Genomic DNA, 25,408 nt, shown 5'->3' with positions numbered 1-25,408 from the left:
TGTGTGTGTGTGTGTGTGTGTCTTTTGAGCAAAGGCAGAAATCCCTTATTTTGATTTCCTTTTCTCATCGCAGCCGTTGTAGTGCTCTGGGAACCTAAAAAGCAACTGGGTCTCAACAGCAACTCATGGCCTTTTTTTAAGTTTGTGTATGACATTATACACATATGTATAAATATATGTGTATTTTTGCTTCAGTGGAATGACAATGTGCGTCACAGACTGTATGTTCAGTGTTTTCTTTAGCTGCCCACAGTTACGGGGTTGTGCAGAAACGCTTAGCTATCTTTGTTGCTTGTGTGCTGACTAATGAAATAATTGATTTTTCCTCTTTTGCATTTTTAGAATCAGAAGATTGTTTTTTCCAGTAAGCTTATACTATAATTCAATGATGGATGGTTGAGATCTGTGCTCATATTTTCATTTTCAAAGATTAATATATGCTTTTTGAAGGAGACAGTGTATTTAATAAAACAAACTGAAATAGCTCCCCTTTTATATTTAAGCAAACTGGATAGAAAATCAGTAACTTGCTTTTGAATAGTACCCAGCAGTTTATGTGGTTTAAAAGTATTTTGCAGTTCAGTGTAGAAATAAATGCTACTTTTTTGTGACACTGCACACTTTTAGCTGAAACGTGGAGTATACTTTTACTCTGTACATTTTCATCTAGACTGAATTTTAAAGCTACCTTTTTTTATAATAAATTCCATAGTTTTCCTAAATTCTCGTATTTCTTTTAAAATGACACATGTACAATTCCATTCTTCTTTGATAATATGTCCACATTTATAAATATTTTCTAAATATTTCACATATTTCCACCATGGGAATGTTTGGAAATGTGTGAAATATTTAGAAAAAATGTGTACGTTTGATCCTCAACCACGTGAAATTTGCTTTTACCTTTTAGAGAAATCACACTTGGAAGTGACGTCATGTGTCATGATAATTACACGTGAATGTTGGCTGTTCCATTACCTTCTGACCCACACAGGTCGTCTCTTGGGATAGCACAGGTAGAGGAGGGTGCTGTGGAGGTTGGAGCCCTCTCAGCCCTGACCCCACACAGGCTTCTATGGAGGCCGGAGCCCTCTCAGCCCTGACCCCGCACTGGCTCCTATGGAGGCCGGAGCCCTCTCAGCCCTGACCCCACACGGGCTCCCGTGGAGGCTGGAGCTGGGTCGTGGACTGCAGGCTGCTGATGGGAGCAAGCTGTCATGTAGGAGTGGCTGTCTGTCCACTGTTGGTCTGTGGAGAAGGTTCTAGAGCCAAAGCCCCTGAAGTCTAGAATCTCACTAATTAGATGTGGTCCCCAGCAGCAGCAGCATCCCCTGGGAGCTGGTTGGACATGCAGCCTCTTGGGCCCTGCCTGGACCTGCTGAACCGAATCTGCAGTCACCACATCCCATGGAATTCACAGGCACCTTCATCTCAGGAAGCTCTGGTCTGGATCATCGGTTTCCCAGAACGGCCGTGCTTCAGAATCACCTTTGGAGTGGATGAGACTCTGCCGAGTCCTGCCCCAGCCCCCACAGATAGTGATTCAGTTGGTCTGGAGTGATTCTGCCGCCCAGCCAGGCGTGGGACCCCTGCTCTGAAATGGTCGTCCCTGTTGGCTGAGGGGCGATTGAGAAGGCCAGGCACCTGCCAGGTGTGTCTGGAAGTCTGCAGCAGCTTCAGCGACACAGTCCAGCTGCGGGGAGCCTCACCTCTAGGACTCCATCGCCGAGTGGACGTCTCGTTCCCAAAGAGTGCCCGGGCCCTGGACCTGTGTGCAGGTGCTGACTGCAGCCCCATGACAGGGATGGAGATTTGCAGGCGTCTAGCCACCCAGCCTCCACTCCCTTCCCTTCCCGTTCCCATGGAAACAGATTGCGGGAACACTGGGCATGGTGCTATCTTTACCCGGTTTTTGGCGATCTGAGGTCTGTTTCCATGGGAACTAGAGGGAAGGGGACGGTAGTGGAGCAGCTAGACTGCTTTTAGATTTCGATGGCAGCCTCTGTGCTCACTGTAAAACCTGCTTTGCCCAAGTTTACCTCTAGGCCAGGGGTCTGTGCAGCTCTGAATGCAGCCAGGACTCATCTGGAGGAGAGGCCGGTGGAAAAGGAGGAGAAAAGGAGGTCTGAAAATATCCTTGAAAATGCCAGTCATTCCCTTTTCCTCCAGGAAGCCATTTTTAGGTGTTGGTATAAGTTATTTAAATGCCATCTTTAGTTATTATTTCTTGTATGGTTTTATTGAACATAATAACATGTTTTTATTCAAAGGAAGTGAGGAGATGAGTCATTTCGATAGGAGTGATTTCTCCGACGTGGGGAATCCCTGTGGCTCGGCAGTTCGAGTGAGTCACAGCTGGCTCTGTGTGCTGGGCTGGAAATGAGGGCCTGGTGGGTCAGGGCAGGGCAGAAGCTGAGTGAGATGGGGAGGCTTGGGGTGGTGATGAGGACAAAGTAAAGTGATGCTGACCTATGTAAGTATGTGAAGATGAAAATGCTAAATTCTAATCTAAGCAGGCCCTGGTCTGAGTGAACCTTCTGAGTGTTCATTTATGGAGTGGAGTTTGTTGGGGCAATCATGGTGCTCTGCTTTTCCCTCCCCTCCTTTTGTACAGTCAGGGAACAGCACCCTCTTCCTCCCTCCCAGGGAGCCTGCACCTGGCAGGAGGCCTTCTCCTCCTCGTTTCCTCCCTCCTGCTGGCGCCTTGCTCTTCAACGCTGGTCTTGTCCACTGGCATATGTGTGTTTCCTGATTTCAAATGGATTTGTTAATTATTTAGTTTTTAAGTAAAAATAGAGCGTAGTTTTGGTGACTGCATGGGGTATTGGGGATATTTGGGGAACACTGGCCCAGATTATCTTGGTGAAAGTGGCCACAGCTTACTTTCCCTGGAGGAGTGAAATCAAGTCCCCTAGTTCTTGCTGTTTGAAGGAACTGTGTTCACTTCATCAGACTCTGGGAGGGAGGGTGGCCACGAGGTTGCTGTCTGTCATGGGAGAGCTGCCCCTCCCTGCCTGTCCTCCCAGGCCCTGCGGGCATTGGCTTCTGTCTGAAGAAATGTGCTCAGGTCTCCATGCAGAGTAGGGATTGGAATAAATCAATTTCTACTAGTCAACTCCAGTGGGGAAGGGAATAAATAAGGGCCAGATTCTGAGAGGGAAAAAGAAAAATCTAAAGAAGACGCAACTTTCCGTGCAGAGGAAGTTGGCGGTCAGGCCGGCATGACCGATGGTCGGTTAGATCACGAGAGGCCTCTCAGAGCCCGTGCATCTCCAAGAACGGCGGCGTCAGCTGCCAAGCGTGGCAGTTACGTTCCATCTTGCCGGCGGCGTCCTGTGGTTTTCTTCGGTGGATCCCAGGAATTCTCTCGCCTGGATCTGACGGTGGACATGTAAGACAGACAGATCCTTTCAGCATCGGGTATGCTCAGGGGCTGCTTCTGCGGGTGAGCGGGTGAGGGCACGGCTCAGGATGAGACGGCTCCTGCAGCTGCCGATCCATGCCTCTGAAGCTCAGCAAACTCAGCACACCCTCAGCCTCTGGTGCCGTGGGAGACTGCGCTATCACACGCAGTTCCAGAGGGGCCGGTTCTGTCTTCCAGGAGGGCATGTGTCTTTACCGCTGCCTGGGCTGCCTGGTGGGACGCATGGTACCTGTCTGTGGTGCGTTCCCCATGAATAACCCTCGCTTGCTTTTCCTGTGTGAGAGCACACGCACGGGCCTTTGTTACCAAGGCAGTGGAAATTGGTCTAATGAACTTTTTATGCTTGGCCGGAGGCCTCCAGAACACAGCGGTGGGGTTTGTGGCCCCATTAGTTAGAGACCAGGCAGCCTTCCTCTGGGTTCTCTGCCCTCTGTGACAGCTGCTCCTGGGGACAGATACACTTTCACATCCTGCCTCGCCTGGCCTTGCAGGAAGTCGGGACGCTCTCTCAGTGCTCCCTGTAGGTGCATGGAGTCGGGACTGCCCGTCGGAAGGCTTGGTGTGCCGGGCCCCGCAGGTGGTGTTCGATGTTGGGCGAACACACCCAGGAGCTCCTCTGTCACACTCTTGGACCTGCCAGCTGCCGGTGACATCGATGCCAGGGCCAACCTCTGACAGCACTGTTTTGCGTTCTGTCCTTCAGACGTCTGCTGAAATACACATCTCCTTGGATTTCTGTGGTCATATAAAGTTATTTCACCAACAGGAACTGACTAGGCTGCGCCACTTCTGTTTCCATAACTCGGTCGGCCTCAGTGATGGCTTTGCTGCTTGAAATGCAAGTCATTCTTGGAAAGGCTGGTCTAGAGGTTATCTTTTAGCTCTTAGATGAGTGCCTGTGGCTTCTCCCAGGTGGTGTTGCAACCCATGACTTTCCTAGGGTGGCACACGATTAATTGCAAATTATTTATTCTTCCTGTTCCCTTAAATGGGAGAAAGAGCAGGGTGGTTGAACCGAAGTTTAAGTGGTAATTGGATATCAGATGGGCCTGTATCTGTTTCACCTCTGCAGGCAATAGAATCCTCTTCCTCTCACCAGAGGAAAGTGGGACTTCCCCTACCTTTTGTCATAATGGACATACTCAGGCAGTAAGGAGTCGTCATTTGGCCAGAACACAAACCGCTGGCCAGTCCCAAGAGCTGCTCGAGTGTGACCCACCATTGAGCCTCCATTAAGTTGCGTGGAGCAACGGGCAGAGCGTTGCAGGCCCGTCCCAGACAACACAGATGCTCCCCTGGAAGTATCTAGGAAAAGGCTTACTGGAGCATTGCTGTCCACCGCCGCTCACCTTCAATTGGATACTGAGTTGTGAAAAATTATATAAAGTGGACAGTTTTTCTTTGTCCTAAAGGAATATATATTCCTCAGATAATGAATGTGAGCAAATGAGACAGAAGTGCTTCATGAAAGCTCAGCTGTTCCCTGTGTGTGTGATTTAAGAGGCACTTGTGGAGCTGGTTTGGAACTTGGTGAACAAGGAATGCTTAGGAAGCTTTGTGAGTGCAGGTGACTGAAATGCCTCCGACCGTTCATTTCTGTCGGGAACATTGGCTGTTTTATCACTGATCAGTTTGTCTGAGCCTTAAGGTGTAGCGCGTTTTGCTGTGTGTCCTGGTGTGGCCCCATTCGAGACCAGGCAGCCTTCCCCTGGGTTCCCTGCACTCTGTGACGGCCGCTCCTGGGGACAGTTGCAGGTTCACAGCCTGCCTCGCCCGGCGGAGGGGCACGGAGCACCCTACTTGTCAGAAGGGTGGTTTGTTGGCCTCTCTGTGCTTTCATTCTCGGGCCTGTGTGGAAGCTTGAGAGGTGATGTGAAGAACTTCAAAGGTCAGCACTTTACCAAGGGAACAAACCACACAAGAAAAGTGACGGAAGAACAGCAGACGGGGCCTGCGTGATTATTTTCCGAGAAGGAGACGTAAAAACTTGGTCAAATTTATTATTTTCTTTCTATTGCTGCTTTTAAATGTGATATTTCAGTATGAAAACATGAAAAAAAGCCAATCAAATATCAAGAGCCTCTATCTTTTTCCTTTTAAAGGCAAGTTTCTTTCTTGACATTTTTTTCCTCTTCTACTATTCTACCACATTTCATACCAAAAACCTCACCCACACACTTTCTCTAATTTTATATCCTTTCTCCTGTTTCTCTCTGTTGTTAATTTTAGCTGGCATGGAATGATTTGAGCTTTGATTTTTATCTATTGGGAACTTTTAAAAAAAATCAAGACAAATTAGCAGAGGAACCAGAAGATAAATCCGATGTTGTATCCAGTTGGGTCAGATAAGAACTGGAGGAGGGTGGGCTGAGACGTGTTAGAGACACGATTTCATCGGCGGCTGCCGAGGCAGGTTGTAGTAATTTGGGAGGGGTGGGAATTTCTCCGGCCCTCGTTAGATCTAGTGTCTTGTTTGTGTTTTCTCATTACATACACGTTGGCTCTGTGAGGCCAGTGCCATCGTTACTTCCATTCTACTGCCAAGAAAACTGAGGCTCGGGGGCTTTAAGTAACTGCCTAAGTCACACACAACCTAGAATGGGGTGTACCCAGTGTGGGCAGAGCCCAGACTCTTGTCCTCTGGCCCCTTTGGATAAGGCTCTTGTTTGAGCATGTTTGAAGCAGCGTGGGGCTGGGCACTGCCTGTGCAGCAAACTCCCAGCCACGATGTCCCCCATGGGGCGCCCCCAGGCCAGCAGCCACTTGTGTGTGGCGCTCAGATGCAGGACAGAGGCCATAGATTGAAAAGGAGGTGACCCAACTGAGCCTTAGCTAGAATTCTGTGCCATACAACCAGCATTTATTGGGTACCTGCTGTATTCTGGTCCCCATGGTCAAGGCCAAGGATAATCAGGAAGCATTGTCCAGAAACACCTGCAGAGGCAGACGAGACACGAGGATCTGGGCCCCATGGCGACAGGAGCTTGGTTTGTTTTGCTCACTGCTGTCTCCCCAGCTCCTAAAATAGTGCCTGCCAGAGTAATGACCCCACAAATAGCTGTTGAAATACTGAATGAAGAGATGCAGCTTTGGTGGCGTCCTGCAGGCCAGAGAGCAGGGAAGGCTGGGGGCCGGCACAGGTGTCCCAGGGAAGCCTGCTGGGAGCTGACAGCAAGGAGTGGCTTGGCAAGGGGGACGAAAATTGGTTCGTACAAACAGCTTGTCGGTTCATATTCTTTTCTACTCCCACCAAAGAATGAGACAGCCCCCTCCCTTCCTGCCCACACTTGTTAGCCTATGGTCTGACCTCCTTCTTATTGGCCTGTCATGCCCATTTTAAGCTGATTTTATCTGAAGAAAGCTGGAGTGGGGGAGATCCCTGGGTGTGGAGCATTGCAGAGGCCTGCCCCTGCCTGCCAGCCCCCTGCCCATCAGTCTGAGCCCTCACACCAGGCCACAGTGGGAGCGGAACCTCTACAGGGGTGGGGCCGGTTTGGGGGGCATTTTTCTGCTTGGCTGGTAACCACAGTGGAGGTGTCCGTGATGTGCTCAGACCAGGCTGGGTGCCGTCTGAATGCACGTCCGCCCAGGGATCATCTGCTCCTGGGCCAAGCCCTGACCCTTTCCCGTGCCCTTGTACATGTAGGTGCTGCAGGAATGACCTGGTTCGGGCCCTGGAAAGTGGAGATCTTCCCAGTATTCCCTGATTCCTGGTGAGCGGCTGGTGCAGGTGTGCACGGCTGCTTTCCTAGCATTGCAGGCTCTCCCTCCTGAGCCAGTGTCTCCTGTGGCCGCTGTGCATGGACAGTGGAACTGGAAACTTGGGCCAGGATCCAGACACCTGGTTCCAGCTGTGGCTTGCATTCCTCCCACACTCACATACAACCTGTCCCCTCTCCCTGAGCCTTGGATCGCCTCGTCCACAAAGCACAGGGGTCGGATCTATGACTCCTTGTGGCTTCCTCTGCTGCTAGGTCGTATGAGTTGATAATTATAGACTTACTAATGCAGTAAGGACAGTTATCCTGTTTGTTTAGTTTGAGGGGAACTCTCTCCAACTTGGTTTGAGTAGAGCCTCAGGATTTATCAAGTGTCAGATTTGTCAAGGTGACCTTTTAAAGAATGTTCTAATATAATTACCACTTTTCCTGTTTGCAGCCTGTGTGTGTCTTTAAATCAGATGTTTTAGATTTTGTACTTGCTTTCTGAATTGGTGACCTACAGCAAGGCACTACGCTACCCTGAACTACATTACTCTGAACAAGTAACCAGAGCCACTGAGCTACCCAAGGTGAGGATGGCTTGGAGGTTGTGTTACAAAAGCTACACATTATTTTGCACCCCCACATCACAGAGATGAAAAGTAGCATGAAAAATTCATCACATTCCGACTCAGTCTTCCCTGGCTATAGGCAGCCCGTTTCTCTGACTTGCTCTCAGATTTGCATTTCTGTGTAGATTTTCCGTGCTCCTGCACTATGTCCCTTTCTTTTGTTTCTCTTTAGTTTTTCTTTTAAGAGATAGGGTCTTGATATGTTGCCCAGGCTGGAGTGCAGTAGTGATGCAATCACAGCTCACTACAGCTTTGAACTCCCGGGCTCAAGTGATCCTGCTGCCTCCCAAAGCATGGGGGTTACAGGCGTGAGGTACTGTGCCTGCCCACGCTGTCCTTTTTATGCCCATCTGCCCTCTCTCCCTCGGCCAGAGACATGGCCACAGGGGACTTTTTGGAATGGGAGGGACCTCCAGTTTCACCTCCTCATTGTATAAAAGAGGAAATGGGAGCCAGGGCTGGGGAGTCACCAAGGGTACCAGAAGTGGAGTGGGTCCCCACCTGGGGCTCTCTGCCTACAGCTGACTGCCTGGAGGCAGGGGTGTTTTATTTGTAGCACCTCCTTTTCTTTACTGTTAGGAGATCTTGAGACTGACTGGCCGTTGCCAAGGTCTGCGCTATCCATGAGCTCTGAGGCACTCACATGGAGATGTGTGACATCTCCCTTGGAGGGACACCTGGTGCCAGCTCAAGTTGGAAATAGCTTCTCAGGTGTCTTTTTCCCACTTTTTCTCTCATCTGTCTCATGACAAGCCCTTTGCCTCTTTGATCCTAAATGAACACAGGGTGAGACGATGCATAGGTGAGCTGTGCAGTGCAGCTCTCAAACATAGTCATTTTTATTTTTTTTAATTTTGCAACAGAGCCCCAGTTTGCCAAGGTTTAGAATGACCTCTTTGTTTTGCAGTGTTCCTTTCTACCTGGAACTTCTCTGGTGGGTAGAGTGGCCAGGGATCGGCGTCCCCAGGCCGGCGCTCAGCCCTGAGTGTCTGTGGGGCCTGAAGCGGTCGCGGCCGCTGTGGGGCTGTCACCTAGGTAACCGACATTCCGCCAGCGAAACAGTCTGTCCACAGCAGGAGGAAATAAAAAAATGAAACTGCAGCGTCAATTCTTCATGCACTACGGTATTTTGAATGCTCCTTGATTTTGGAAAAAAGGCTGTTTCGCTTCTCCGTTGGATTTTGGCCTCTGTGCCCGTGTGTGACCCTCACATTTCCTGAACCCCGTGTGTCTGGTTTTACAGTGTCTTTTAATGAAAGATGCAATGCGGACACAGTTCAGTTCTTATTCCTGAATGACTCTGAGGAGGACTGCGTTTCATATAAGTTTTTGTGAATAACCGGTAAGGCAGACATACCCCGTAACTTACTTGGTTAGTTACTTGGTTTGTGAGTGTTCATGTTTTTAAAACGTCCCTTCCTGGGGTGTTTTTCCATTTGACGTGCTCTATTTCCTTAGTAACTGTTGCTCTGTTATGGGAGGGACTTAATGACATTTTTCAAGTGCAATATTGAATTAATTTATTTCCTGGTTAGTTCTGCCCATCTTCCCAGTATAAATAGAGCCTCCGTGTGTGTGTATGTGTGTGTGTGTGTGTGTGTGTGTGTGTAGAATGATGGCCATGTGCTTGCTGCCTTGGCGGGGCTCTTGACTGTGACCTTACATCCTGGGTAAGTTGCCTCTTCCTGTATTCCCCCCTCTCCTTCTCTCTTGGTTTAAGCCACTTGGGTTTAGGGAGCTTCCCGGGCCTCAGGAGTAGCGTGGGAAGCAGTGGCTTCGGGGCGAGAGGCCCAGGGTCAGTCCTGCTCTCCTGCTGCCAGTGTTGGGCGCAGTTCTTGAGCCTCCGTGGGGCAGCGCTTGCTCTCTCCCTCTCTGTAGCCTGAGGGCATTTAAGTCAATGACCTCTGAAGGCCTTTGCTGGATAGGACTTTGTGGGAAGTGTGAGTGCGGCGGGATCACCGCTAATAATCATCATCTCGACTCTTCTAGTGGGGTGGTGGGAATACCAGCCCGGCCCGGAGGGTCCCAGCCAAGCAGGCTGAGGAGCAGCACCTCCGCCTGGGAAATGCCCCTTGCCAGACGCTGCTGGGGCTGGGTTAACTGTAGGTGTTTGCTGAGCCTTCTCTGTGCTGGGTACAGTCCTCGGGGAAGCTCCACCTAAGTGCCTTCCTTCACTCATGTGTTCGCTCGGGAAACACATATTTACCGGGCACCTGCTGGGTGCCCAGGGGAACTGGAGGATCTGTTGGCCACCGCCTTTGCTCTCACAGCACTTGTAGGGGAGACGGGCAGGCGTGGTGCAATCGGGACACCCGCGTGGAGTTGTAACTGCAGATGTGTTGGGAAGCCGACCAGGTGTTGCGGGCTGTGCAGCAGGGTCCAGACTTAGACTGGGGGCCATCAAAGAAGCATCTCCAAGGAGGGTTGTTTGGGCAGAGACTGAAAGGCTGAGTGGCAGCTCATGAGCAGGAGGCTCATGAGAGCAGAAGATTGGAGGGATGGCCGGCATCGGCGTTTGTTCAGCTCCTCCAACTTTCACACTTCCACGTGTTTGCTCCACAGATGCCCAGCGCGGCCGTGTCGATTGCTGGTTGGATTCTAAACTAGAAGCACACGTCTTGTCCAGAACAGGTCCTTCAGGCTTCTACTGACTGTGCTGGCCCTTGGAGTTTTCTCTGGGTCCGGATCACCCACCCTGCCCTGCCTCTTGGTCACCTGACACGCACTTACTGAGTGCCGCTGGGTTCTGGCCCCTTCTGGGTGGTCACAGTCTTTCACGGAGCAGAACGAAGCCTGCACTTCTGCTGCGCACTCCTAGAAAGGGTAGCTAATCTTTGTTGCTAGCGGTGAGGAAGAAGACTTTTTACAGCATTTATAATTGCATTTTACCTTGAAAATTGCATTGGGGAAGACTCAGAGCGTATATATCCTCAGAATAGGCACGTTATCCACTGATAAGGTAACACAACTGTGTCTGTCCTGCTTTTGTTGGGAACCGCACACATCATTGTCCTAAAAATCCTGGCCATGACCACGCTTAGACTTCATGGGAGCTATTACATACCTGTGTCCAACCTCTCTTTTAGAAGATGTAAAGTTAAGGATTGGTGGGGGTGATTAAGCCAGCATAAGAAAACGGGGAAGCTGGTTGTTTCTTCTGTTTTGATCCACATTGGCTTCAGTCTTTCCCATAGCCTTTGACATGTGGGATGTATGATAAGTTCGTTTTTCTAATTAATTTTTTTGACAAATAATAACTGCATATATGTGGGGTACAATGTAATGTTTTGCTATATGTATGCATGGTAGAAATATTCAAATCAAATGAATTAATATATTTATCGCCTCACTAACTTACATTTTTTTGCGGTAAGAATGTTAAAAATGTATTATTTTAGCAATTTTGAGATATGCAATACTTTTTTATTAACTGTGGTCACCATGCAATGCAGTCTGTCACTAAAACGTATTCCTCCAGTCCTTCTGAAACTTTGCTGTGTCTGATCATCGCTGCCCTTTGCCCCATCCCTCTTCCCCCTGCCTCTGGTAATCTCCTTTCTACCCTCCTTTTGTGAGATGGACTCTTTCAGATTCCACATATAAGTGAGATCATGTAGAATTTGTCTTTCAATTCTTGGCTTATTTCATTTGGCATGATGTCCTCCAGTTTCATCCATGTTGTTGCAAATGAGAGTCTTGTTCTTCTTGAAGGTTGTATAGGACTCCATTCCGTATGTATACCACAGGGTCTTTATTCGTTCATCCACTGAAGGACACTTAGGTTGCTTGCGTATCTTGGTTATTGTGAATAGTGCTGAAATGAACGTGGGGGGTGTAGATATATTTTTGACATACCTATTTCAATGCCTTGGATATATACCCAGCAGTGGGATTGCTGGATCATATGGTGATTCTATTTTTAGTCTTTTGAGGAACCTCCATACTGTTTTCTGAAATGGCTGTACCAATCTCCATTTCCACCAACAGCGTACCTGGGTTCCCTTATCTCCACATCCTTGCCAATACTTCTCATCTTTTGTCTTTGAGAATGGCCGTTCCAGTGGGTGTGAGGTGATATCTCACCGTGGCTTTAATTTGCATTTTCCCTGATGCTTAGAGACCCTGATGCTTAGAGATGTTGAGCCTTTTTTCATATATCTGTCAGCCATTTGTATATCTTGTTTTGAGAAACGTCTTTTCAGATAATTGCCCATTTTAAAAATCGGCTTGTTTGTTTTCTTGCTGCTGAGTTGTTTGAATTCCTTATATACTTTGGATATTAGGCCCTTATCAGAAGTATGGTTTGCAAATATTTTCTCCCAATCTATGGGTTCTCTCTTCATTCTGTTGATTATTTCCTTATGACAACGTGATTTTTTAAGAAGTGAGGTAGCATAACTTCTGCAATGAAACAAATAGACAAAAATCCCACAATAAAACAATAGCAAAAACCTCCCTACGGTTTGGTTTTCTGAGTTTAGAGAATGAGAACAAATAAAGTCTAGCATATTTGCACACCAAAAGCATCACAGAAAAGGGCAGAGAAAAATCAGAGCTTTAGGGCAGGTGGGCTTTTGTCTGTATCTGGCAGGATAAATTCCATTTCCCGAAGTTCGTGATGCTAGTGCAACTAGTTTTCTTCTGAAGTTCCTGTAGGACCTGCGTGTTGGCCATTTTTAGATGGAATGTTAGAATTCATAGAAAAATGTTTTCTCGTATTTTCAAGCACGTCAAAGCCACCATTTATGCAAATAATTTATTTTTTAATTAAAATGTTACCCGTTCTTGAAACTTGAGGACTCCTACTGGGCCATACCTTATTAACCGAGGATGTTACTATAGATACATGAAGGTAATAGAATTGGATGTCTTAGTATCATTAAATTACTTCATTAATTTTTAATGTACTCCTTATAATTAGTACGTATCAGTGATGTGTTACTTCACTACCTTCTGTTTATAGCAACATGTGGTTAACAGAGGACTCCTTTCTGTTCTGTGCTCTGTTCTCTTAAATTCTTTTTCTTTAGTTCGATGGTGAAAAAAAAGAATGAGATTACATTTTCTAAAAATTGGTTATAAATTGATTAGGATGAAGTGATAACAGAAAAGAGATTTCCTAAATATTGGAGATTGATATTCAGGATTCTGTTTTAAAAGTCTGATCCTTTGGGCTTCTGACATTCTTGTTGTTAATATTGCTTTATGTTTAATGGAACATTAAAATATCTGAAAAACATTTTGTAAAATGCTTTTTTTATTATTCTGTTATTATTAATTTTTTTTTTTTTTTTTTTTTTGGGGACGGGTTTTTTTTTTTGTTGCCCAGGCTGGAGTACAGTGGTGCGATCTTGGCTCACCGCAACCTCTGCCTCCCAGGTTCAAGTGATTCTCCTGCCTCAGCCTCCTGAGTAGCTGGGATTACAGGCATGCACCACCACACCCGGCTAATTTTTTTTGTATTTTTAGTAGAGACGGGGTTTCTCCATGTTGGTCAGGCTGATCTCGAACTCCTGACCTCAGGTGATCCTCCCTCCTAGGCCTCCCAACGTGCTGGGATTTTACAGGCAAAATGCTTTTATTATTATGTAACATATGGAGCAGTTTATAGACTAAATTTGCTTTTCTTTTCCATTCTCACTAAAAAGATAGTGCGGGCATTTGTTTTCCTCTTAAGAGTCCATTTTTAGACCAGGCATGGTGGCTCATGCCTGTAATCCTAGCACTTTGGGAAGCCAAGTGCTTTGGGAGGATTGCTTGAGGCCAGGAGTTTGAGGCCAGCCTGGGCAGCTTAGTGAGACCCTGCCATTCATTCACAGATAGATAGATAGATAGATAGATAGATAGATAGATAGATAGATAGAATCACTTTTAAAAACCGCTCCATGCAAGTCCTGCATTTTCTTCCTGCAGTGCTGACCACGGTGGCCATGCACTCAGACCCCAGTCTAAGGCCTTGGGAACCAGCTTGAGAAATGAGTTTCTTCCCCAGGGTGTCTGTGAGGGCAGAATGGCCCGGGAGGGACATTTGAGCCTTAGGAGGAGCATGGCTGTGGCCTTGGGGGGCAGATGGAGCTCCTCCCACCCTGGCAGCCCCTGCAGGAGCCCCCATGCCCACAGTGGGGTTCTGGAGGCAGCTGCGTGGCTTTTGCTTTCTGGCCTCTATGGGCCTGTTAATTGTGACGCTTCTGCCAGAGTCATCGGGAGAGTGACCTCTTGCTTTTCAATTTCAGAGGCGGAGCGCAGCGAGCCGAGGCTGGGACCAGGAGCACCCGCGTGCAGGTGCGACCTGCAGGATGCTGGCAGCGGCGCGGCCTGGGGCGCCCGTGCTCTGAGGGCCTGAGGGCCAGCCCCTCCACCTGCGCCATGGCCTCTGCGCCCTGGCTGGACGGCTGACGGGAGCGGGGACCGCCGCCGCCCAGGTGCCACACCCGGGTACCGCTCGCCCGCGCGGAGCTGGGCAGGTGGGCCGCGGATGCTCCCAGAGGCCGGCCCAGCAGAGCGATGGACTCGGACAGGCTAAAATGGAAGTGACCTGAGCCTCGCCCGGCGGCTTCCTCGACGGGACAGCGCAAGAGTTGGAGCACAGGCTTGTCTGGGGAGCAGTATGCCGGAAGCTGGTTTTCAGGCCACAAATGCTTTCACAGGTGAGCGTGCTCCAGGTAATCCAAGGCTTTACCGCCACTCCTGGCAGGCAATAAACTCCCAAACGACTGCATGCAGTGAACCTAGCTTTGCAGTCAGGAGCTGAAGGCCAGCGCAGTCAAGGGCGTGCAGTGAACCTGGCTTTGCAGTCAGGAGCTGAAGGCCAGCGCAGTCAAGGGCTCAGGCTCCTGTGGTGACTGATTTTGACAAAATAATAATGTGTTTTCCTTCACTCTCTCAATAGCAGTTTGAAAAGCGTTTGACACTTTTGCTTCTGTTTTTGTTGAATGATAGTCTACACACAATATCCTGCAGTATTCGCAGCGTCTTCCAAGTCTCTGTTCTCTAAGGAAATGTGTCACTTGCTGAGCGAGGGTCGGGGAAGTGTGGTTTCTTTCCAGAACCGGGAAGATTCTCCGAGGGAAAAGATTAATTGCCGATGTGTGCTTGATCCCTCCCCATCTTTAATTTCTCAGATTTATTTGTGTGCTTGGACAACTGGGCAGAACTCGTCTTGCAGTGAGCTGGGAGAAGTGGGACACCCTGGTGTGCAGGTGATTTGGCCCTGACTGGCAGTTTGCAGGGAACCACACAGTCTGGCTGGCACTCAGAGCCCTCACCCAAGACACAGGGGATTTTGAATTCAAATCCTAGCTCTTTTGTCTGATTCACATAACATCCCAGGAAGCCACTGAATCCTCTGGGCCTCTGGCTCCTTGTAGACAGACTGGGCTCTGTGACATTGAGGAACCTCATGAAATCCAGGGAGAACATGTTTACATAAAAGAGGTTTTGAGGGGGTTGCTTTTTATTTAAAAGAAAGATGGTAGAAATAGTCACAAGAAGTGACCCTATTCTCTGGTTCCACGAGTCCCAGAAGTTTGCAGCTTTTCAGATTTTGTGGAGGGAGCAGGTCAGGCTGTTGGGATGCCTGGAGAGAGGGGCAGGGGCTCAGGCTTGATTGGCATGGGCCTTCTCCTTGGATTAGACGTCAGCTTCTAGAGAGCCTCGCGCTCCTCCGCACTCCCTGTGGCTTCAGTGTGAAGAGAAGGAGCGCCACTGTGGTGCTGCTCCAAGGAAGAAGGAGGGGACGGTTCTTCCCAACCTTGGCCGCTTCCATGGGCACCTACAGGAGACCTCCTGAGGCAGCTTGCACCACATCTGTGACATGGGGTCTCAGCGACAGTTCCTCCCCCGAGGTGTGGGAGGTGGGTCAGGGCCTGTGCTGGTGAGCTTGGCAGCTGTGTAGATGCCTCCCTCCAGATTGTGAGGGGCTGGTTACTCTCTGGCCCATGTGGATGAGCTCCGCAGCTGTGTACAGCTTCCTCCCGGGTCGTGGTGTGTGGGTCATGGCCCATGTGGATGAGCTCAGCAGCTGTGTAGACGAAGGGTTGGGGGAGCATGTGCAAAGCCAAGCTTTCTTGAACCATCTTCATACCTGCAGCCCAGCTGTCTGGAAACCCTGCCCTTCCTCATCCTTACCCGTGTGTGCTTCAGCTGTTTCCGTCTCAGGAACAACTCCCTCGTGGATACCCCTCCCCTCCAGGCAGGGGTGGGCAGCTCCCTCGTGGATACCCCACCCCTGCCGGTGGGGGTGGGCAGCAGAAGCAACTGAGAAGTGGCTGGATGTGCTCAGCCTCCTTGTCCCTTGTCCCTACACCCCAGGAGGCAGCTGGGGAGGAGCGGCACCTAGGAGTTGACGTAGAGGAGCTCTTCAGAGTAGTTCTGGGAGGAAGAGGGAACAAGAAAAGAAAACGAAGTGAACATGGGACAAAAGGAGCCCGAGAAAAAGTGGCGCACCCTTTTAGGAAGCTGCCCTGTCCATGGACCTGACTGCAGGGTGGAGGCCGCAGGGTGGCCCACAGAGGCCAGGGTTCTGGGGCCGTCTCCTCCCCCTGCTGCACCTGATGCTGGTCCACGTGGCTTCCACTGAGACAGCCACGCCATCCTCACACTCTGGGGTGCTGGGGGTTCCTCTGCCCCAAGGGAAAGGGAAAGGCCTGACTGAGCCTGTGTTTAGAAGACTCAGAATCCCGTGGTTCTGCCTGGAGGATTCTTGCAGGTAGCGCAGTACCTCTCACATATGAAGCCAAGGTATGTGGCAGCTGTTACCCCTGGGGCCTGCGTCACCCCACCTTCCTCCCCTCTTGCTCACAGCCACCCACTTGTTGCTCCTCCCCAGCTCACGTTTTTGTTTCATTTGTAATTTGTGAATAATAGTTGTCTGTATTGGTAGGTTCCAGTGAGATGTTTGGATACATGTATGTGTTATGGAGTGAACATGTCAGGATAATCGGCCGTGCTCATCACTGCACATTTTATCATTTCTTTGTACTGAGAATACTTTGGCTCCTGTCTTTCAGCTCACATTTATGAGTTTCCCAAGAATTCGTTTCCTTACTTTGGCCTCTTCCCCGCAATGTCAGCCTGGCTGAGTAACAGGTGTGCCGGCGGCAGTGGTGGGGTGTACGCCACAGCTGCCGTTTTGGAACCACAGTGTGCCGGGCACCGTGCTCCCGCTGTGTGTCCTTTGCCAGGCGTCACAGCAACTCTGAGGCCGGCGCTGTCACACTGGCCATGCTCCCCGCGGGGCGCGCTCGGTGCACGCAGGAACTGACTGGTGCCAGTGGCCTCTCCAGATTGTCTCACGCTGTGTGGCCTCCGGTACACACGGGGTTCCCTGGGGACCTTCACCACCTGGGTCTCACCCTCAGAGACTGAGATTTAATGGGTCTTGGCATCACCTATACCTGCTAAATCAGGACTCTCATCCCCACAAGATCCCAGGTGCTTGGCTCACTTTAAAGTCTGGGAAGCACTGGGAGCCGGCACCCGGCAGAGCAGTGTTCAGAGAGAGGCCAGGATGCTCGAGGGGGTCATGTCTCAAAAGAAATCACCTGACTTGTGCTGTTCCTTCAGCAGGGGAATCAAAGTAATGGGTCTACCTGTTCTCAGGAGACCATCGCGTGTTGAATAGTGTTCACACTGTTGGGTGCGCCAGCACCTGCAGGGCGGCAGTTTTAGCTTCCCCATCTCTCTCTAGGAAGTAACCAGCAGTGAGATAAGGAGATGTGAGTGCCTGGCCTTCTCTGGAGCTGGGTCCCTGGAGACTTGGCTCATCATTTTTATTCTTGGTCTCCCTTCCCATCTGTCTGCCCACATAGTTTGTAAGAGTCCTTGTGGTGCAGGATGAAGGACTGACACGTTCTGCCTGCCCAGGCAACTGGGTGAAGGTGGAGCTTTAGAGGGAGGTGAGCAGGAGCCCGGTGCCCAGCCCACTGCCTTAGTTGGGTTGCTGCTTTTAAAATTTTGGATTTTGCGGATTCTCTGGGCGGAGTCTTGCCTTAGATAAGGCATTGAGGCATCTTCCCTAGGCTTTAAATCTTGTGTTAGGGCCAGGCAAGTGTCCCTGGGCAGTTAACCATACGTCCACTAAAAGAAATTTGTCACTTGATGTTCCAGTTCTCTTGGAGGGTGGAGGCTCAGAATTCCTCTTTAAGAGGGTTTTGGGCGGCACGCCGGCTGTGGGGGAGGACTGGGAGACCTGGCATGAAGCTGCGTTTGTTTGGAGCGTGTGAAATTACCATGAGGGTGGCAGGAGTTTGGAAGGCCCCTGTCCCCATGCCACGCCGGCAGTCCTGCATGATAGAGTTCACTCACCTCGTGCCTCCTGGGTGAGTGTGGGTATACTCACATAGATGCATATTGCACATTTAACTTCTTAATTATGATCTTAGGTGAATGCTTGCATACAGGAATTGGGATACATTATTTTTAATTTTCTTAGCATATGCAATTTAGAAATGATTTCAGTCATTTAGATACTATTTTATATCAAAAATTAATTTTTTCCTTTTACAAGTGACATCTGCTCATTGTAAGCAAACTTGGAAAGCTCAAGAGTCAAAAGAAGAAAAATAATTTCCCACACGCATCTTTGCCATGGGAATCTTTCTTCAGGCAACATTTTGGCTTAAATCCTTCCAGTCTTTTCTTTTGCAAATTTCTTCCTACAGAACTGTGTTCATAATGGTATTTAATGTAGCAACCTGATCTTTCCCTTTAACATTACATTATGAGCATTTTTCTTATAAATACGATTTTAAATTGCTGCATATTTTCATGTACATGTACTTGAATTTTAAAATTGTGTGCCTATTGTTGGATAGTCCTGTTTTTGACAGTTTTCACCCTTATGAATTACACTTTGATGAACACCTTTGTGCATAAAAACTCTTCTGTATATTTGATTATTTCCTTGGGATGAACTCCCCGAGGCAAAATTATTGGGTCCCAAGATGTGAATTCTGTTAAAGCTCATAACTGAATTTCCAGAAGGATCGGTTGATCCTAACTTTTGAGGCTACGCTGAAACTGGCTTCCTTCCGTTGCCGGTCGCCTGTTCACGGTGACTGTGCTCAGAACTGGGCGTGTCCTCCATAGTTCAGCTGTGCGTGGAGCAGCTCTCGCCTGCCTCACAGGGTGTTTGTGAAGCTCTTTGCAGCATGCGGCTCTAAAGGCCGCCTGAGTGCCATGTGTTGCACCTTCATGTTACAGTTGAACACGTAAAAACGCAGATGTCCAAAACTTACTGTTTTTGTTCTTCCAGGCCCTCTTTCTGCTTGGCTGTCATTCATTGAGGCAATGATGTAGGTGAATGGACTCTGGAAAGATAAGACTCTGTTGGTCCTAAAAACAAACCCCCATTTCCTCTGAGCAGAGGGACGCAGGGACCCTTCCAGACTGGGTCCGCCGGCCTCCATCCCAGGTGCTATCACACTGGTGGAGATTTCATCTGAGGTTTCTTGTGCTTTCGACTGACTTGGAGCGCATCCTGCCTGGGTGTCGCTGCACACATCCTAAAGATGTTGCTGGCTTGAGATTCTGCCTCTTCCCGGCCCATGGTGCCACCCTTAGATACTGCAAAGGTTTTGCACAGTTAATTTTCTTAAACTTTTTAAATTATTTCAATGTTAGAGAAAAAGCATTCAACCTCAATAACTAGGTAAGTGAACCAAATTCCTATAGAATTTATAGTGAATCTTTCCGGTGAAAGGAGAATCAGATCTAATTGTTAAATAAATTAAGGTTATTTCGCTCATAAAGGAGGAGGAGGGTAGTTAGTAGTCTTTATCTGAAAGTGCTATTTTGTGGATGTTGGTGACCAGGTTTTCTCAGCCACTAATGAGACTGAAAAAGAAGAATCACGTAAGTGGAATAGTTGGAGCTGTTTACCCTGCGGGCTCCGAGTGAAGGATGTCGGCTTGCTGGGGGTGTGACTGGGCTGCTGGGTTCAGCAGCAGCTCCCAGCGTGCCCTTCCCACCCCACAGACCTTCTGCGCATTCCTCATCCCTCTCCTCTGCAAGGTTGCACCTGTGGCTGACCCATGGTTGCCCTCAGCCCCTGCCTTCCAGAGCTGCCCAGCGAATGCGCGCTTTAAGACATATTGAGAGCTGTTCCTCCATAAAAGGAGTGGGAGTGAATTCATGGCCAAAGCTTGGAAGAAGAAACTTAAACCGGTTTCTTTACTACAGAACTTTTCAGTCTTTAACATGGGGCTGTGCAGTGTGAAGGTCCCAGGTGGGCAGACAGCGGGCAGTGTTTTCCCAATGACAAGACCTGGAAGGCGTTTTAGAGAGAACAGCAGGCAGGGACAGCTTCTCATAGCACGCACTCTGGAGAAGCCACAAATGTTTTGGGGGTCGCCTCCCACCATCTGCAGCTCCCGTGTGCCTGTCCCACCTGCGCCAGTGCAGCAGTCCCCGGCGGGCTGCTTCTGTTGAGCAAATATTGACGGAGCTCTTGCCAGGTGTATGTCAAGTGCTGCGGAGAAACAGTGTCATGAGACTGTCTCCCTGCCTCCGTTCTCTCCTCTCTCTAATTCTGCCGATGCTCGTTAGAGTGAGGTTTTAGTGATAAGTTTCCCTTGCCCCAGAACTTTCCAGGGCTGCTTCTTGCTTCATAACAAGAGACCAGACTCCTCATCCTGGAGTTCGAGGCCCCCTAGAGTTGCCTTCCTTCATTCTCGTGCTGTGACCAGAGTTCCGGACACAGTGACTGTGAGCCCGCCTCTCAGTTGTTTGTGCAGTGTTTAATGGCGATGCTGTTGCTGATGCTTTCTCATCTCCTCCAGAGTCTCTCCTTCCACCCTCTTCCTCTCCAGCTTCAGGATCTGTCTTAGGTCCATGTACTCTTTTGTGATGTGCACAGGAGAAGCCTAGACAGTCTTCCTACTTGCAATTTAGTAGACATAGAAATGATTGATAATGGCTTTTTGTAAACATCTCAAATGCTTTTTCTCCAGGGAAGTTAAGTTTGTTGAGAGCCATTTGCACATACTGTGGTGTTTGGACTTGGCTTTTCCCTCATGCTGTTTAGCCTCGAATGTAGTCCTCAGTTATAAACCTCACCTTAATTAATAACGTTTCTGTGTATAAATAACATGTAATTTATGTTGTTATTCCCATAAGCACCAAACTCTTCTCCATTTTCTTCCCAGTAAACCATTCTATACTGTTTCAAGATGATCAAATGTGATTATCTTCTTTTGTTTTAGAGGCATCGTGGTAGTCTCATGTCTGAGATGTGTACTTACCCATTTTAAATAAGGGTGAGAAGTAATTTCAGTATTCCCTGAAACTATATTTATTTTAAGGTTACTTGAGTGTGTACAACATAAAGATAGTTATAAATATCTTTTTATAGCTCTTAAATAGCTAAAATAGCAAAAGAAATTAAACATAAAAATTATGAAGTCAAAACTATTCCAATTAATATTTAATCTGACAGATGAGTTTGCTGAAACCTTTCATTTTCCAGCTGTTTTTATTTATGATCAGAGCATCACGCAGGGAGACTTCGTGATGGTGGCTGCTCATTGCTGGATGTTAGGCTGATAGCACAGCCAAGACCAGTTTGAATGCTGGCTCTACTGTCAGTAACTCTGAGCATTGTTTAAGATGAACCCCTGCCACTGAGTATCCAGGATCAGAGCAACCGACATGTCTCATTAGGTTCTTTGGAAAATGCTGGCTTTTGTCCGTTGTACATCTCGATGTTGTAGTTATCCCTGAGATGGAGCCACTTAGCTCTAGAGAAATCAAACATGTGCAGAAAGCAGGTGGCTGCTTTCATATGTGGCCTCTCGTACTTTCTTGGGTCCTACCCTCCTTCTCTGAGATGGAGTCTTGCTGTGTCGCCCAGGCTGGAGTGCAGTGGCGGCTCACTGCAAGATCCGCCTCCTGGGTTCATGCCATTCTCCTGCCTCAGCCTCCCGAGTAGCTGGGACTATAGGCGCCACCACTGTGCCCCGCTAATTTTTTTGTATTTTTAGTAGAGATGGGGTTTCACCATGTTAGCCAGGATGGTCTCCATCTCCTGACCTCGTGATCCGCCTGCCTCGGCCTCCCAAAGTGCTGGGATTACAGGCGTGAGCCACTGCACCTGGCCTAGAGTCCTTCATACTGGATGCTTCTGTGCTCTCTGTTGGAGGATGAGCTCAGAGGCTGGGAAAGGCATTGCTTCCAGCAGGAGCAGCCAGCCCGGGTCACCCTCCAGTTCCTGCTCTGTGACATTGATGAATCAGCTGACCTCTCTGAAGTGCCCTCTTTACCACACTGAAGTAGAGATAATGGCCAGTGAGTAGGTTCTGTATAGGGATTAAGTGAAATAACATTTGTGAAGCTCAATAAATGTTCTTCTTCCCCGTCTTCTTTCATAGTCTTCTTGAAGTTGACTATACAGAAAGGCCTCATAAAAATCAGGGGTTCATTTAGCAGATACTGAACAGTTGTCATGCCATACTTGTGTCTCAGGAGTGCACAGTCTGAGTGTCATCACGATCTGCACAGTTAACTCTGACGACATCCCGCGCAGGTGTGGAGGTGGGAGCTGGCGTGGGGGTGGGGCTGGCAGGGTGGGAGCGGTTGGGGTGGGAGCTATTATGGGGGTCGGAACTGGCTGGCGTGGGGTGGGAGTTGTTGGGGTGGGAATCTCCAGCACATGGCTTCCCCTCTGGTTCCTTATATCCTGTTTGATAGGGCTTTTAGCTGAACCTGAGCCCTGCCACCTGCCTGTGCTGGGCTGATAATCGCCTCTCCTCCAGAGTCTCGTGGAGTCGTCACAGGCCAAGGGTCTTCAGACTTGGCTCGAAGTCAAGTCCTGGGTTTCTGTGTTTTTTCAGGATACTATGTTTAAATGGGGGAACTCAGAAATGGGATGCAAAAATAAACACGTTTAACATCTGGGTGGTGGTTTATGGTTCCATTAAACATTTTTAATGAATAATAGTCCAGTATGGGAGTATGGACTCTTTTTCCTCTCAATTAATGTTGGCATTTGTAGAATACTCCAGGATGGTGTGAGAAGACATCTCCTAGTTCAAGGTTTCCTAGGGGCAATAAAAGAATACAAAATAATAACATGGTGCCCTAGTTGGGCATCTAATTCTGTGCTCGGTTAGCACAATCGGTCTTGTTGTCCTTTGTGGATGCTCAAGTCCGTGATATGAAATGATGGTGCATATACTTATAACACACATAAGACTACTTACGATACCACATACAATGTAAATGTTGTGTAATAGTTGTTATACTATTATTTTAAAAACTTGTATTTTTCACTTTTTAGACAGGGTCTTGCTGTGCCAGCCAGGCTGGAGTGCAGTGGTGCCATCATAGCTCACTGCAGTCTCAACCTCCTGGGCTCGAGTGATCCTCTCTCCTTGGCCTCTTGAGTAGCTTGGACTACAGGTGCATGTCAACACATCTGGCTAATTGTTTATTTTTTGTAGAGACGGGGTTTTGCCATGTTGCCTAGGCTGGTCTCAAACTCCTGGGCTCAAGCGATCCTCCTGCCCTGACCTCCCAAAGTGCTAGGGTTACAGGTGTGAGCCACTGCGCCTAGCCTATTTTTTATTGTTTTATTGTTATTTGTATTTTTTCCTCAATATTTTCAGTCTGCAGTTAGTTGAATCCATAAATGCAGAAACTGTGGATACAGAGGGCTGACAGTACAGCTGCAGAGATTGTACAGAAGAAAATAGTTATTACTAAATGTTTCTGGGTGCCGTATTGTATTTTAAAGAACTCATATTCCAGTTGCTAAGTAGACAACAGGCCTCCAGACTCCTTAGGGAGATGGGGGTGTGCCTGTTTCACATGGGGGTTATGTCCTAGGCTTGCTAGGTCTGCCACCTCTGAGGGAGAGACCAGCCACAGCTGTTGATGGGTTTGCCTGACTTTCTTTTTTTTCTTTTTCTTTTTTTTTTTTTTTTTGAGACCAAGTCTCGCTCTGTCGCCCAGGCTGGAGTGCAGCGGCACCATCTCGGCTCACTGCAAGCTCCACCTCCCGGGTTCACACCATTCTCCTGCCTCAGCCTCCCAAGTAGCTGGGTCTACAGGCACCCGCCAGCACGCCCAGCTAATTTTTTGTATTTTTAATAGAAATGGGGCTTCATCATGTTAGCCAGGATGGTCTTGATCTCCTGACCTCGTGATCCGCCCACCTCGGCCAAGCAAACTGACTTTTGTTTTTAATTTTTAAAAACTTTAATGCCCTTTTGCAGCAGTAGGGTCTTGCTATGTTTTCCAGGCTGGTCTTGTATTCCTGGCCTCAAGTGATCCTCCCACTGTGGCCTCCCAAAGCACTGGGATTGTAGGCATGAGACAGTGTGCCCTGCTGGGTTTGCCTGACTTCTTAGGAAAATCATCCTGATATCAGTGTTTCTGAATCCTACCACCTGTTTCTTGTTATCTTGTCTGTAGGGCCCTAGAGTAGCAGTGTCCTTGGCACTCACTGAAAAAGCCGTGAGACTCAGCAGGCCCTGCCCCAGGATGACAAAGCACGGTGTTACCACGGTACAGCCTTCCTCGTACGGGGAGTTGGGGAGAAAACCAGGCTGGTCTATCATCTACACTCATTTTTTTCTTTTGTGATAAAATTGCAGAAAATTCAGGGTGTTTTCCCTGCCCTTTTGGAAGGATGCTATCTTGATCTTGCGCACGCTGTTTCACAGAGCTGACATAAGGAGTGAAGATTAATTGTCTGCCACGGCAGGTGCTTTCGCATATGTGGCCGTGTGTGCTCCCTGAGACAGCCCCAGGAGGTGTGGGCGTGATCTGAGTTTGTGGCTCAGGATCTGCACAGGCCCGAGAGACCCTCCTCGAGGACGCAGTGACCAGTGGGGGCCACCGTGTCAGGGTTGAATGTGGGGCTGTCTCAGATCCTCCCACTGTGGCCGTTTGCTTCGAACTGAGTTGGGGCAGGAGGGGACAGAGGGAGAGAGGCAGGAGGCTGATGCTCCAAACCGAACGCAAATACTAAGCATTTGATAGGGTTGTCTGTGTTCTAAGTTGGAAAATACAAACTTTTACACGTCTGCCTTAGATAACCTCACTGGCATTTGTCATTCTGCTTTTGGAATGCTTAGGCCTGAAAGCAGAAAGACGTCGCGATGGTGATAGGCTTGCATAGCAGTGAGTGTGCAACCCTGAACATGGGAAGAAACTGGACATTTTATGTTATGTACATTTTATCACAATGAACATAAACAATTTTGGAAGAAAGAAAATTGCATCAATACCGTTGAGCTTATCAGAAGATTTGAGTGTGGGTCTTGATGGGAAGTAAGGGAGCAGAAACATGGGTGGGAAAGTGGGAGTGGCTGTGGGTGGGTAATGAGGGTCTCAGTTTTGGCTTAAGGACCGGTTTCGAAGGAGATGGGCGGCCCCTGCCACTAACAGCTGATGTGTGGTGAACAATGCTCTGTTCATGTGGGTTTGGTGCCCACAGGGAGGATAGGCAGTGTGCTGGTGGGCTGCTGGTGTCCTTACAGCCTCTGACCACCAGCCTGGAAATGGGGATCCCTCTCTGCAGAAGCAGGCCCTGCCACGGCACAGCCCACCTTCCCCCTGGGGCAGTGTAGCAACCGTCTGCTGTTGCCTGGGACTCACTTCCCTACGGACCGTTGGTCCCAGTATCGCGTCCACTCTCATGGAGTATGCTC

The 25,408-nt window shown here is 48.7% G+C and overlaps 1 protein-coding gene across 6 annotated transcripts in view; it reads left to right on the top strand.

Moving 5' to 3' along the window:
• Nucleotides 1–25,408, top strand: part of LDLRAD4 (low density lipoprotein receptor class A domain containing 4) — a 448,790-nt gene that overhangs the window by 159,560 nt on the left and 263,822 nt on the right. For all 6 annotated transcript variants that reach the window (XM_017877471.1, XM_017877473.1, XM_017877476.1 and 3 more), the window contains one exon: nt 13,991–14,404. In XM_017877471.1, coding sequence (XP_017732960.1) covers nt 14,365–14,404 — 40 coding nt within the window. In that variant the 5' untranslated portion in view covers nt 13,991–14,364. The remainder of the gene's footprint in view (nt 1–13,990; nt 14,405–25,408) is intronic.

This window comes from Rhinopithecus bieti, unplaced genomic scaffold (genome assembly GCF_001698545.2).
Source record: "Rhinopithecus bieti isolate Rb0 unplaced genomic scaffold, ASM169854v2 scaffold_11273, whole genome shotgun sequence".
In the NCBI taxonomy this organism is placed as follows: Eukaryota; Metazoa; Chordata; class Mammalia; order Primates; family Cercopithecidae; genus Rhinopithecus; species Rhinopithecus bieti.
The sequence above is the reverse complement of the archived record's forward strand: the minus strand, read 5'-3'. Positions and strand labels throughout refer to the sequence as shown.